The 15,591-nt window shown below is 42.6% G+C and overlaps 2 protein-coding genes across 3 annotated transcripts in view; one reads left to right on the top strand and one right to left on the bottom strand.

Moving 5' to 3' along the window:
- The window catches only part of LOC138959966 (transmembrane protein 184B-like), a 48,513-nt gene extending 35,735 nt beyond the window's left edge, over positions 1 to 12,778 (bottom strand). Inside the window, exons 1-2 of the mRNA XM_070331669.1 lie at positions 12,454 to 12,778; positions 9,413 to 9,667 (exon numbers count right to left, since the gene is read on the bottom strand). Of these exons, the coding sequence (XP_070187770.1) occupies positions 9,413 to 9,667 (255 nt within the window). The 5' untranslated portion in view covers positions 12,454 to 12,778. The remainder of the gene's footprint in view (positions 1 to 9,412; positions 9,668 to 12,453) is intronic.
- Positions 12,779 to 12,839: 61 nt separating this feature from the next.
- LOC138959964 (DNA ligase 1-like) overlaps positions 12,840 to 15,591 on the top strand; it is an 87,000-nt gene continuing 84,248 nt past the window's right edge. For both annotated transcript variants that reach the window (XM_070331665.1, XM_070331666.1), the window contains exon 1: positions 12,840 to 12,976. In XM_070331665.1, coding sequence (XP_070187766.1) covers positions 12,960 to 12,976 — 17 coding nt within the window. In that variant the 5' untranslated portion in view covers positions 12,840 to 12,959. The remainder of the gene's footprint in view (positions 12,977 to 15,591) is intronic.

The raw sequence follows: 15,591 nt of genomic DNA on the forward strand, positions 1-15,591 counted from the left end.
ATAGAGCCCGGGAGGGGCCCCCCGCCATCACCAGAGTGGAGGGCGGGGGGGGGGGGGGGGGGTGAAACCGGGAACACTTCATTGGGGGTGGGGCTTGCTGCTAGAGCCACCCCGCCCCCTGCCGGACGCTGATCTTTTTCTCGAACCCCTCCAGGGTTGAGAAGAAGACTTTGTCTGCTTCGTGCCGGCAGGCTTAGACGAGCCGGAAGCCTGAGGAGGCTTGGGCTTAGAAGTCTTAGCCTGCTTGAAAGCCTGAAGGGAGAAGTCCGAAAACTGCTGATCCCTGTTGGACTGGATCTCTGATCTTCGCGCATCGAAAATCAGAGGACCGAACAGAGACCCCTCCACAACCGGCGAAGCTCTGAGTGTGTCCAGCGTCGTTTGCTCAGAAAACTGAGAGTGAGCGAGGAATAAATCCCGACGACACGAAACAGAGTGCACATACTGAAGGGCAGACAGACGCATCTGTTCCTCATTGACCCTGGCCAGGGCCGAGAGGAGCGTGGACACGTCATCAGCGTCCTGCTCGCGACTGAGCAAGAAAGGATCAAGCGTCTCAGTAAGAGCGCGAGAGAGAGATCTGATCAGAGTCTCCGAGATGGAGGACAACTCCAGGAGTTGCCGACTGATCTCTTCAGAAGCCAGAAGAGTGTGATCAGGTAGAACCACACCCGAGGAAGGCTTGATTGGCTTGGCCAACAGAGGCTGCAAGTCCGGCGTAACAGACAGAGTTGTACGCGGAAGAGCAAAAGAAGCCAGTAAGTTGCGAGAAAACTTCGGCAGCACGAACTTCTTAAGACCAGAGGGGGTAAAAGAAGAAGCGTGAGCCATAGAAGCTAGGTAAGACTGAGCCTCTTCCGGAACTGGACCGTGCGGAACCAGTAACGGAACAGGCGTGCAGGGGAGACCACTTCCGGCAGGAGATGGACGAGCCAAAACCTGGGACAGCTGATATGCCACAGAAGGAGACTCGGCAAAGCGGAAGCTCTCGTCGCCCTCCTTCGCATACCGGAAGTCAGCCATAGCTGACGGAGCCGCTGAGGTTGAAGAACCCTTAGCAGAAGCACCTTCCGGAAAATACCGGGAAGTAACTTCCGCGGCAGCCTCCAAAGCGCGCTTGAGCTGCGCCGGAAATCCCGAGCGAGGTTGCTCACTGGCTACAGACTGAGTGTCAGAGTAGCCATGATCAACTTGACCAAAGTCAACTGAACCGGAAGCAAGCTGGCGGTCAGGGTAAGCCGAAACCGGAAACCCCCCAGACCGCAAACCGTCGTGTCCCGTAACCATACCAGCAGGCAGAGAAGGGAGCGCTGACGGCAAGCTTGAAGCCGCCGGAACCGGAAGGGGTGTCGACCCAACACCAAAGTGAAGGGAAGAATGCCCCAAACGTCCGTAGTCAGGAAGCTGACTCTCAACCAAGGACATCCGAGAAGGAGTACCCGGAAGAGAGAAAGCAGATCCGGTCTGAGCCGGAAACACGGCCGGCGAAGCCACACCTTGATGTGGAAACGCTGGCCGTGATGACTGAGGCCGGAAGCCCTGCTGCCCGGAGGCCAGTCCACAGTCAACTCCAACACCTGCCGCTGAATGGGAGTGTGAAGGAGGACCTTCGCTTCCGGAAAAACCCGGAAGCGCGACTTCCGAAGGAAACCGCCCTTGCTCAGAAACGAACTCACGCTCAATGGGTACTGAACGAGACTGAGCAGGAAAGCGGGAGTGACCCGCGCCAGGTGAGCTCCGTCCCAGCAGGGACAGTCCAGTGGCTTCACTAGAGCCGAAGGACAAGCTCGACGTACCTTGAGAGCTCCCCGCGGAAGCAGAAGCCGAAGGAGTAGTCGAAGTTCCGGTAGAACAGGAAGCCGTCACCACAAAACCGGAAAAAGAAGCCAAAGAGCGGGCATCGCTCACTGCAGGCGGATGTACGGTGCTTTCCGGTGGAGTAGCACGCTTAAGTTCGTCGCGAACTAAACTGCGAATCTCTGGAACTAAAGAGCTCAACAACGAAGACACAAGTGAAGCTTGCCCGTCTGAAGAAACGGAGGACGAGCAAGCCGCCGACGTAACGCAAGTAGAAGTAGTACCGCTCGCGCTAGCGTGTCCGGGAGGAGAAATGGTAACAGACATGACAGTGTTCTTCTCTTTGTCCGAAAGGACAACTAACACAGGTTTAGAACCTTGAGAGGATGATTTAGGTTTAATTTTGCCCTTAACATCGCCCTTGCCACGTCTACTCGCGTTCTCTGCCATGCCGGCCAAAATGCAAATGGCGGCCAACACAACACAACAACAGTTACTGACAAATTTTCACAAGTCCGAAAAGGACGAAAAATATCAATAACCAGCCAAAAGTTCTTACGATAGGTAAGGTAAAATGGAAAGAGCTCACCAACTACCAAGTAGAGGGAAAGCAGACGGGTAGGTGGTCGGTGGGTGTTATGAAAACTCCAACAACGCACAGAGCCTATGGAAAACACGACCTCTCGTCAGAACTGAAAGATGTCGAATGAGTGTACCATGTGGTGCAGCAATGGAAGTGACGTCACATACCCGGCAGGGGAGGTAACTCCCCGGGTATATGGTCGTTGCCATAGCTGTGTTTACCTTTTTTGTGGTTGGGTTGCTTCCCTTTTAAACTTTAAGACGGGTAGCCTTTTCAGACCTTAGCTATTCAGACTGCGTCAATGCTCTTTATGTGATTCGGAGTAAGAATATGTAATTTAACAGGGTTTTAACAAGGAGGGAGTCTTAAATTGAGGGGTCTTAAAAGTGAGGTTACACTGTACCTGCCTATTTTATTTAAAAAAGGTACTGATGCTTGACTTAAACGTTACAGTGAGTAGAGGCTGCGACTTTCATGTTCGACGTGATGTGTTGTGCCCCAAAAGACAATCTTGTGCTGTGCTCTGTGAGAGGTGTTTTCTTTGTGCTCAATATTATTTTGTTTGGACCTAGCTATTGATGTGTATATTGTTGTTAAACAGTTGTTTGTTGTATGTTTCTCAGAGTTTGCTAGTGTGTGATAGGGTTCGTGTCCGGCCGTCTGTAGATGTTAGTTTCTTTGTTAGTCCTGTGTTGACAACTCTTCGACAAGCGCTTAGAACTGTACCCACGGAATACGCGCTATATAAGCTTCATATTGATTGATTGATTGATTGAGGACGATAGTAACACCTGTCATACCAAAATGGATGGAGAAGATAAGACCATCTAAAATGCGTTGTGTATTTGTTTAAGGACAGGTTTTTAGAAAAGGGCTATGTGCCTTAAACCTTTATCCTTGTAAAATAAAGTTCGTACGTTTGTGTATTTAGGATTTATAAACAAACAAACGGCAATAAAGCTTTTTCTGAACTTGTGGATGATTACAGTGTCCTTAGGAGCATGACTGTGATTGTATGAGTTTGTCTTTTCTTTATTGACGAATTTATAAAGTACTCTGATTTTACTTTTAGTAGAACTCTGCTAAATGTTGCGTGCCTATAGAAGAAGCACACAAAACTTCAATTTAAAAGTGCAGGGAACAGGGCAGCAACCTCAGCAGGGTGAAAACGAAAATGACAGGAGGCAAAAGAGACCCCTGCACTCAGGCAGGCAGGCAGAGAGAGTGAAAGGCCAAGCCTGTTAGTCCCTGTGGTCGCTGCTTGCTCCTGGCTTTGTAGTTGAAAGATGGGGCGGTAATATTGATCATGGGGGCTAGGGTGAGGGCAGGCACGGAAATAGCCCTGAGCAAAATGAAAGGTGCCAGAGACATAGCCACAGACTAACAAGCTGCTGTAGTTAGTGGAGAGAGCTTGCCTGATGGCTTCTGGGCGCAGGCAGGGAAAGTGGGGAGGGAGGGAGGGAGGGAAGAAAGGTGGAGGGTGGCAGCTACAGGAATGGTGTAAAAAACGGAAAGGTTGGTATGGCGACGCCACAAAAAAAGGAATGGAGCCTGCAAATGGATCTGGCTTGCCTGAGGAGGTCTGATGTCATTTGCGTCAGATTTCTTCAGGACTGCAAGACTGCAAAAAAATATATACACTGATTGAAAAAAAAACCCACCCACCAACGTCATCATCTTCTCTATTGTCCACAGATCTCTCGTTTCAACAATTGGAATTTGGTATACCAGAACGCACCACCAGACCAGAATTGTACTGACATCTAACAAGTGCTCTGATGAGATGTACACTACATTGGGGTGTGCACGTTAAAGATCCCACGATTGACAAAAGGGTCTTTCCTGGCAAAATTGTATGGGCATAGATAAAAATGTCTACCAAAATACCCGTGTGACTTGGAATAATAGGCCGTGAAAAGTAGGATATGCGCCGAAATGGCTGTGATCTGCATCTCACACTGCATAAATAAATCCCTGCGCCTTGAATATCTTTCTTTCTTTATTTGGTGTTTAACGTCGTTTTCAACCACGAAGGTTATATCACAACGGGGAAAGGGGGCCTTGAATATGTGCGCGATATAAATTGCACAAAATAAAACTAAAATAAAATAAATAAATCCCTGCGCTTAGAACTGTACCCACCGAATACGCGCGATATAAGCCTCATATTGATTGATTAGATGCCTTACGAATTCTAGGGCATGTTAGCTGTTCCGGAAAGCTGCAATAAAGTGGAGAGGTTGGGCAAAATTGGACGGAAACTTGGTGGATTTCGGTCTGATGGGGCAAGATCAGGAAACAGTGGTGCTTAAAGGCACCAACCTACCTCTAGCTATTGCAACCTCAGAATAATGAATTTTGGCATTTGAAACTTTTTTCTTTTCTTTTGTGTTCAAAGGTGCATAATTTAGAATCCAAGACTATTGAGCAGACCTGGGAACCCCTGTTTTGCACTTGGAGTACATGTATTCTCAAACAAACTTGGTGTATTTGCAGAAAAGTGAGCATACTCCACACAGCATTTCAAGCAAATGCTTCTTTCAATGTGTCCAAATACTGGATCGGCTTCAGGATGCGCTTGTGAAGAAAAGTAGTCTTGGAATTGTTCTCGTCGTAATTTGTTTCCTCTGAACGTACTGATCGTATTCTAGACAACCATGCGTACAAAATACAGCAAAATCGTATGGGTTCCCAGTTCTGTTGACTATGACCTACACCTGCTTAAAACATGAAGCAAAGCAACAGTTCCCCTTAGAAAATGAGTCGAAAGCACTGTGATAAGTAGAGGAAAGTAAACGGAACTTCCACACAAGTACCAAACCTGCTTCTCTTAGTCTTACAGAAAGCACTCAGTGAGTTCTTAAAATATTTTGTTTCAATCTGACAAAAAAACACGTTTCTTGGGAGAATTTAACTGGTTACCAATTTAATTTCCAGTACACTAAAACCTTCCTGCTAAGAACCCCCCTTCCCGAATTTAAGACCTTGACTTTCCAGACATTCTGTTCACAGTATCTGTCATTGTGTCTCCATTTCAAAACCTGGTTTTCTCAGATTTCCAGTGGTTGTAAAAAGGGAGTTCTCATGTTTCAACTACATGTAGTAAAATGTCAGAAATATCTGATCATGCTTGTAAGAGCAGCTGCGGCATCTTCTTTTCAACCTGGTTTTTTTTCACTACATGTCCTACATTCCTTCACAAGGGGGTGCTCTGAGTGACCAGTTTTATACAATCTAATATATATTTGTCATTCTGTGTGTGTGTGTGTGTGTGCATGTATGTGTGTGTGTGTGTGTGTATGTGTGTGTGTGTGTGTGTGTGTGTGTGTGTATGTGTGTGTGTGTGTGTGTGAGTGTGTCTATCTGTATCAATTTTATTGACGCTATACGAACGGCCATTTCTGAACGATTTAATTTGCAGTCAATCTGTTTCTGTTTCATCAGAAGAAAACTCCCCAAGCATTTCACTTTTAGATGTGTTTAAATTACCACCCTCAATATTCTCCTTCAGAAAAACATAATCAATAAAGTGAATAACAGAAAACAGAATAACATCAGACATGTGATACATTACAAATATCTAATCAAAATGTCCCCAAGCCATTCAATATCAAAAGACAAATTTGGAGAAATAACACCTAAGGAATGGCAAATTGTGTGTAAACATAATATCCCTCCTAAAAAATCAATACAAGCTGGCAGCAAGTCAGCTCACTGCAAAACACATATCTTCCAGGGAGAGGTTTAGGTTTGATTTGACACCAAAGGCTTGGGGCCAGAGCCAAGTTAGCCAGCAATGTAGCTGCTGTCATCAAGAATCCTTTCAATGGCTAATGCTCTCTATTCTTCTCTTTCTCTGGGATAATTTCAGGCAGGCAGTCAGTCATTTACTACATCAACCCACATCACCTGATAACTTGTTAGATTCGTTTGACTGGATGTTTTGCTTGAGACTTGGGAACAAATAGGAGCCAAAAGTATGTTCACTATGTACATGTCTTATGCGTGTGTGCAGTGATTTGAAATAAACTACTGGAAACCTGTTTATGAAACTTTATTATGGAATTCTTACACATAATAACTCTGCTCGATCAAAATTTGTTTTTGTTTTTTTGTGCAATGTTTTTGATGAATTGTCATTATATCTGTCTGAAAGATGAGGCAACACTATGGCAACCACATTCTTCAATCAAATTTATTGACATTTTTTTGTCAAACAATCTTTGCAATGTTTGGACTTTGGGATCTGATTTCAGTTTGGAAGCTTTAAAAACTGATTAATCTAAAAAAGAAATAATGAAATTGTAGTTGACAATGACTTTCTCTTTGGTTTTAAAAAGGTTAATACATGTACTATTTTACTAGAGAGAATTCATAGCAATGCTACACTGAGAACAGTGTCAACAAAAGTAACGTAACAAGAAATGAAGGTTTGAAATTTTAATGAAAAAGACCCTAGATAAACTAGTACACAATTAGTACATAATACACATCATTCTTGTGTGAAAAACTGGGACTGTTTATTTTGTACTTCTATGGCCTGTTCCCTCACAAGACTGAAATCTTGAAAGACAACAGAATAAGGATCGCATTATGTTCCGATCAACCTATTCGTATTCCTGAACTGTTTAGTGTTTACGTGTTTACCCAAATTCATACAACCTCTATTTATGCTTGAAAAGAAGAACATGAGAAGCATTGATCACTAAAAAATCCAAAAACTCTGGAAGTGGAAATTCACGTCATTTCCAAAATTACTATCCACGCCAGCATGGCAGGCGCCATGTTTTATAAAAGGGTTCCAAATCCCAAGTGGGCGATGGAGGTGTTTTAAAAGCCGCCACAACTTCACAGGACATCCATTGCATGATCAATCACGCTGCACTAGAAGCGAACTACAACTGCGGCGTTCCAGCCAACACTAGCACTTGCTCAGCCATCCTAAAAAAAAGAAAGGTTCAAAGGATCATCCCTTCCCAAGGTGCCTTGTGCCCCCAGAGAACACGGAAAAGCTAGATTAATCAGCTCCCCTGATAAGCTTTGGGCTTATTTACCGGCCTTGATTGCCTTGATTACACACATCCCCTATGCCCCGGTTGTCATGGAAACCTGAAGATTAGTTGTGAAAACTCATCATTTCAGTTTTCACTCCACAACGTGCTATTTTTTGTGTGGAGAAAACTGGATGTTCATGAATCGAGAAAGTGCCAACCAGGGAGGAAAAATGCATTGAAAAAAAAAGTATCCACCTTGTGGCACAGATAAAAAGCATACTGAAAGTCAAAGCATGCGCCTTACATAACATCAGTACGCCAGCAGATATCATTATCAGGTCAGAAATTGGCATAAAGTACGTCAGACAGATTTATCATGTGTTTTAGGAGGGAGGGGGGCTCTAACAGTTACACATTGATCTCACAAATACACAGATTGTTCTTTTTCATGAAAACCACCGCAAGCTTGCCTCCATCAAACTGACTGACTTTGGTATCCACAACTGGTTAAATCCAGAAACACACCCTCAAAATCGATTCAAATGCCTCAGCCACATCGTTTATAACACATGTCAAAACATTTCAGTACCAAAAGGGAAGTGACCGACAAAATTCACAGAGTCTGAATATTTTAGTGGAAATTAAATGAAAATGACAAATGAAATTCACAACAGTGACATGCCCCTCACAGGATATGGTGCTGTTACTGGTACTGTTAGCAGTGTATGCAAATACTGTGAGGATGACTGCACTCAATAGATGTTTTGGTTTAACAGGCCTTGTTACTTTGAACAGACATGCAATTCAGGTTTGGTATAAGCTCACCTTTAACAAAGTTCATAAGTGACAAAAGAACACAAACAAAGTAACAATATGTAACATGATCAGAAACATCAAACTTCAAAGAACAAAGGTCTTCACAAGATTTGAACAAGAAGAGCAAACGCTCGATCGAGTCACTTTCGCAGTTCTGAATATTATATGAGGCATCAGATGGACAGGAAGAAATTGCTATTCACAACACAATACAGATGTAAATAATTTGATGTAAAGAATAATCCTATAAAGTTTGAATCAAATCCGATGAATAGTTTCAGAGATATGATATTTCAATTTTTTTCCTTCAAGACATACCTGTGACCTTGAAAAAGGTCAAAGGTCACCAAAGCAGACGTCAAAGTGTAGAGGTCACTGGGAGTCACGTTCACATAAAATTTGAGCCCGGTCACTTTTATAGTTTCCGAGAAAAGCCCAACGTTAAGTTGTGTGTTGCCGAACAGAAAAGGCTAGTTATCTCCCTTGTTTTTCTGATAACGTTCGTAAAAGGCTACAGATGTAAATACTTTGATGTAAAGAATAATCCTACAAAGTTTCAATCACATCCGATGAACTTTGTCAAAGATATAAAATGTCTAATTTTTCCTTTGACGCTGACCTGTGACCTTGAAAAAGGTCAAAGGTCAACGAAACCATCGTTAAAGTGTAGAGGTCATTGGAGGTCACGACTAAACAAAATATGAGCCGGATCGCTTTGATAGTTTCCGAGAAAAGTCCAACGTTAAGGTGGTGTCTACGGACGGCCGGCCGGCCGGCCGGCCGGCCGGACAGACTAACACTGACCGATTACATAGAGTCACTTTTTCTCAAGTGACTCAAAAATGTATGTCATACACACCCACTATTATTTTTATTTTTAATTTTTATCTTTTTCATCTTTTACACTTCACACTTGTTCCCTTGTCTCGTTGTGCTCTCACACCGCCCTGTCCCTGCACTTGCTGCTCCAACGCCCACTATTATTACTTGTGATGTAAAGTCGACAAAGCTGGATGACCACTTTGCAGCCCCCCTCCTACCCCCCCCCCCCCCCTCCCTCCCCAAACCCTCCTGACATACAGACACTCAAGACACAGACACAATACACATGTACGCACACTCACAAACACAAAATGACAACAATGACACACACTCAAACTCAAACCATACATTACAGAACTGTTAGCACTAATCCATGAACTATTCTATTCCGAGCCCTCACCTGATGAACGGTGATTAAGATTGCAGCAAAGGCAAAGGTGCCAGCGATTCCCTGAGCGGCCGGAGTTTGCAGAAAGATGAGCGGCTGCGCTGTGGTGACGTTGTCAAAGGGGGAGCTAGTGTTCGAGGGGAGGGGGGTAGTTTTGGAAGCGTTAGAGGTGGTGCCCAGAGTGCTTGACATGGTAGTGGTCAACTGTGTTGAACTTGAATTCACTACAGTGTGCAGCACTGAAGCTGTTGTGTTGAGTAAACTCATCTGGAAAAGAAAATAGATGTACGCTCAAATTCAAATTTTCATGCAAAAATCTAGGTAAAAAATAAAAAGTAAAAAATAAATAAATAAAAACTTTTTCCAGGGATTGCACTCGTTGCAAATTATTTGCATACATTTTGCATTTTACTTTTTAGCGCTGCCATACACATTTTAGCCAAATTGCTGCGCAAAAGAGTTCTTGTTTCGCATTAACCAATGAAAGCCACTCCAAGTCAGCTTGAGCCCTGAATTCTAATTACTGTCAAGGAACAAATACAATGTTTTATTCTACTATGACTGTATGAGTAGGTCTACTTCACTCCTCAGGCATCAACCTCCCTGACTGTGTAACACTACAGGTCACTACCAAAGAAGTTTCTTGTGTCACAGTTAACAAAAGAGGTCATACATGTGCGCACCATACCAGTGAACACTATTGTTCTTACTTAAGTAGCTTTCCATTTCAGCTGTCAGATACTTTCTGAGGGTGTCTGCATTCAGTTGGGTTTGACAGAAACACTGAGTGTGAAACAATCTGCCTCAATAGTATCACTATCGATGCAGCTGAACAGTAAGTGAATGGAACATCAGTGGTTCATAAAAGGATATTAACAGTGTAACACTAACAGCGCTGACTTTGAAACACAGAAAGTGTCTAAATATAACAGATATTAATGGCTGCCACCACCACCCATGCCATGACCTGCAACAACATGTGCATGTCGTCAATGACCTATGAATCCTACACAGTCGTCCCTCCCATGAGCAGACACCCTTGAGCCATTGCAAATCTGTCCATACATTGCACGTGGCCGTCAGGGTCCTTCCAAGCCCCCCCCCCCCCCCCCTTTTTGGCAAGGGATTTATTTCCCATAGTCAACTTTGGGCAGACTGTCTTAGGTGTCTGACACCTCGAAGTGCATGCATGCGCACAATAGGCCTTGGGAAACAATACCTGCATCCAGGAAAAAAGAACTGAAATTGGGCAGCGTGATTCTGTCGCTGCACGTTATCGCCAGGGAAAGCAGCCCCAATTTCCTTTAGGAAATCCCCAAGGACAATAAGATACCAAATAACAATTAATTATCATGTATCATGAGCGAATGACCAAAGCAAGAGACCTATTATGCATTTCGCTGGATCAGGTGTCACTGTCCATACTGTGGATTTACAGTACGTGTGTGTGTGTGTACGTCATGCGTGCGTGTTTTTTCCTTTTTTTTCCCCACCGTTTATGAATGTGTTATACTTTTTGTTTGTGTGCGTGTGCCCCTGACATCATCCAACCACTTCTCTCCCCTGTCGTTTATTTCCGTTCCTAGAGTTCCTTCCCCTTTTTGCGTGTTTCCCCTCCATTTTCTTTTGAAATCTTGTTCGTTCCGTGTTGCGTCTGCTTTTTGTTGCCTTTTGTGTTTTTTTCCCCCCTGATGAAGCTTTCATAATCGAAAATGATTTGTATCCAGTTGGCCGCTGTCAGCGTGAGTTTGTCCCCACGTTCGGCGAGAGATTTATTTCTCAGAGTCAACTTTGTGTGCAGACTTTCCTCGGTGTCCGAACACCCCCGTGTGTACACGCAAGCACAAGACCAAGTGCGCACGAAAAGATCCTGTAATCCATGTCAGAGTTTGGTGGGTTATAGAAACACGAAAATACCCAGCATGCTTCCTCCGAAAGCGGCGTATGGCTGCCTAAATGGCGGGGTAAAAACGGTCATACACGTAAAAGCCGTGGGAGTTTCAGCCCATGAACGAACAAACAAACAAACATAAGCAAAAATTTGTATCGTCTTGTGCTCTTCTTGTATCGGTGAGTACAAAAATCCTTTATTTTTTTTAACCCTGTCAGCACTGTTGAAACAGATTTATGTGCTTGTGAAGCAGAATTTTTTCGTCACAACGGAAAAAAAGTATTTCTTTGTTACTACACTGAAGATCATTTATTAAATATGCAATGCATTTTGGTGATAATTAAATACTATTTCTAGACTATAGTGGGGATTCCAGCTTTTCATTTCATGCTGCTTGCATGGCATACGCATTCAGTTATGGATGACTTAGAACGGAATGACTCTTCAGCTTTGTTGTGGCAATCTTCGATCCTTCATAAGCCGCAAAGGCTTGTATAATTTGTTATAAAGAAGAAGAGAAGAAACAAAAAGCAAAAGAAGATAAGGTTTTGAAAAAGAAAAGGAAGTTTAAAACATAAACCAAAAAGTACTGCTAGTTCTAGTACTAGTACTACACGCCACTACGTCATTTTCTTAGGAATACAAGGAACCTGCTCGTTGTCTCTATTTTGAAGTATTTTGAGAGAATCCTGAGTGCTGGTTCTTGAGCCTGGGGGCTCTATAGTGGGACTCAACGAGTCCCTGCGGATGTTTCTGCAGTCTGAGACTGTCAGAATCGACTTTCTTGGGTAGCAGACAAAAATTCTAATTTTTTTTTTCCTTCCACTTTTTCAATGACAATGTCCACTCTAACAATACATGTTAAAAATGCAAAAAAAATTCTGCCTGCTGAAGGGTTGTACTTGTTTTGTAATGAAATTTATGACAGAGATCTTCATTTTTAGCACGTGAGATCTGCAAAACTATTCTTACGTTTGCTTCATGCATAATTGATCACAGATACTGATCAACCGTGGACTGACCATCATCACTCCTTTCCTGACAGTGACACAACAGCATCTAGCACTGACCACTGTCTTGGAGTTGATCATAATACTAGCAGGTGCTCCATACGTTACGCAAAACTGTTCACTACATTCAACACAAAACACATAGACTCTACCTTGAGTGGTGTCCTATATCATCAGTCGCATATTTTGATAATGAAAAGAAGCCAATCACTCGGAAAGAATGTTTGAAGTTTCCACAAGTGGCAAAGAAAACACAGGAGTGTGCAAATGGCGAAACACGGAAGTGACGTCGTGTCGTCAGATGAGGCATAAACACCTGTGGGTGACGTTCGGTGCATTAAATTAGCATCACAGATGCTCCTCGCCTAAAACAAAGAATTGTGATAGCATGAGCATGTTCTTATACAATCTGCAAAGTATAATTAATGAAGACACAAAGCTAATTGTTTTTAAATACTGAGAAACTGATCTTTTAAAGAGCTCAAAGGATGAGACAAGAAATCAACATTGCGATTACGTCCCTTCTTTGAATCTTTCGTGCAAGAAATACGAATAGCCAACCGTAGCGGGAACAACCCCGCGTTTGTTGTTTGGCTTGTGTCCTTGTGCACCCGCTTTTCTAAATATCTGCAGGAGCACGATACCGGATTTTTGCATCATGCAGAAATCAATCAGGTGAATAACCGTCTCATTATGGGGAACGTCTCAGAATGATCTTTAATCTCTTGTTTTTGTGGGCTCTGGCAAAAGAGGTCTGCATGAAACTGAAAGAGTTGCATGGCTGGACATAATGATAGACACTCGACAGCCCATGGGTTGGCCCTTTAGTTACTGTCACGCTGTTCCTGAACACTTTAACTGAGGTTCTGCATTTAAATTCAGTGACGCACACTAAAACTGAAATCATTAATGCGCTTACAATTAAATTTTGAAGTGGTTTATTAAGCCACAGCTGTAAAGTTTGTCCATTTCTGAGTGTAAGAAAAGGGGGTACAGTTTAAAAGTGAAACAAAGTGGGTGCATTTTATGGAAGTGTGCTTTGTGGAGGCGTTTTTCATGGTGGCATAAGATCTTTCTTCTTGTTCGCTGAAGCGTCTGGTATGTGGTGCAGCAGTTATAGGCACCGCATGGGTCATTCGGCTTTCGGCCAAGGACGTTCATCGGGGGTCCCTCTCCTAGGCATAACTTACAAGATAAAAAGCTACAGAGTTTCATGTTGGTATTTCCAGATCTCATTATTTGTCATGTGTTTGCGACATTACTATAAGTTACGCTTTTGGAGGGGGCCCTTTTCAACAGTTCAGTCATACATCATGCATTACATGATACAGCTTTCAAGGAGATATTTGATCATCCCATAATTTTACTAATGCCATCCCCCAAAAGATGACTCATTCTATTAAAAAAAAAAAAAATCAAATGAACCATGATAGCATGGATGTGTGGAAAGAAGTTCTGCAGCTTTGCTACCAATGTTGCTGTGACACTGACAACATGCGATAATAATATGACCTCGTGATCATCACCAAGCGGTATAATTTGCATAACCTGCTCACCACATGTAGCTAGCGCAGCCTGCAGGAAAGTCAAATACAGCGGCACACAACACTGACTCGCTGCATCAAATTAGATGCCTTTTTAAATATATGTGTAACTGTGAGGGAGAAGGTTGTCAGGAAAGAATGTCTGATTCCACAGGTACAGAGGCAGTCCGTAGGATTAGGATTAACTGTTTGGAAGTGTTACTGTAAAGGTATTTAGTACGTACAGTATTCAGCTCTGCTTGTCTTTTCTTTTTTTGAAAATACAACTTAAAATGGCCACTGAAACCTGACAAAAATGAGTGATCTTGTTTGAGAAAGCACAATGGTAAGTGAAGCAGTTTGTAGTGTCATGTTTGTATTTATTTTGGTCAAACTAAGTGTATTTAACAATTAGATATGCTCATTTTCTTTCTTTACCGTATAATGTGTCGTTAGCGTGGACGAAAAAATTGCATTCTGTAAGTAATGCTTCGTGTCTCACTTCACACGCTGATCTAAGTCCATACCATCATCATATCTTTCACATGCAACTTGATATTTCCACTGATAATTGGAAGTTACTGAATAAAATGACACAATCTAGCACAAATAAAAGCAATCAGAAGACCTAGGGTTGTGAAAGAATGTGTGAAAGGCAATATCCGACGTTTTGCGTCACTGCGTTACTTACGTTTTTGCACTTCCAAAATCTAACGCGAAGTCGACACAGGCACACGAACGAATGTCAATCGACTCAATGCACTGCGGAAATTTCCACAGATTACGAATAAATGGCCTTCACCTTTACCACAATGCATTGAGAGGAGGTATTTTGACCTGGAAGTTGTTCGTGTCTTTGGCGTTTCGCGCAAACTTACGACATCTCAAGAGTTTTTCAGACAGACGAACTTCAAGAATCATCGATCCCTAATTGATTTTGCTGAGTTACCCAACAGGCAACTACTTTTGTTCCTGTTTTATCCAAAATCACCAGCATTTGTTTAAATTGATGCTGAACTTAGTGGATTTCGTTCGTCATTCTCGCCACTCTGCCGACATTTCTTGGTGTCTTTCAATACGAACGTCAGGAAAATTTAACCTTTTCTTGAACCAAAGTTGATATTTTTGTGATTGACTTAAAGTTTCTTCGAGTTTGTATAAAGAAAGCTCTGAAGGGGAAATTTTAGTTACATTTTCCTGCATTTTAATAGTGTGGCTTGTTTTAGATTACGTTCGTATTTCTGACACCATTTTTGTTTCGTGTCACTCGAACCAACGCAATCAGCAATTCAGTTCATTGTGGTAGATGGCAGATACAATGTAAATCAAAACATGTTTACGTATGTTATCTTCTACAGAAAACAGAAAAAGAAAACAAGCGAATAAGAAAAATAATCAGTTGTGAAACGATGATAATTGATGATGTTGGTAATGTTGGACACAACAATTCAGGTGTCAAAAATAACTTACGTAATAATTTTCAGACTTTGCCTGTAACTGTGAATATTTGCCATTGTTGAATATTCAAGTATGATTTGATCATTTCAAACTGTATCAGGAACCTCTTACACACCAGACTAGATTTCAAGAGTACTAGAATTCAAGCATAACAGACTTCACAATTTTGGTGTCTTCATAACTTACGCTTGGTGTCTTCATAACTTACGCTACATCTGATTCACTTGCCATATTATTTTCAGGCCTTCACTTTTGTTTTCAGTTGTGTTGCATGGTCTACCAGAAAGGTGATCAATTAAATCAGCAGCA

The sequence above is a fragment of the Littorina saxatilis genome, linkage group LG2 (genome assembly GCF_037325665.1).
Source record: "Littorina saxatilis isolate snail1 linkage group LG2, US_GU_Lsax_2.0, whole genome shotgun sequence".
Taxonomy (NCBI): Eukaryota; Metazoa; Mollusca; class Gastropoda; order Littorinimorpha; family Littorinidae; genus Littorina; species Littorina saxatilis.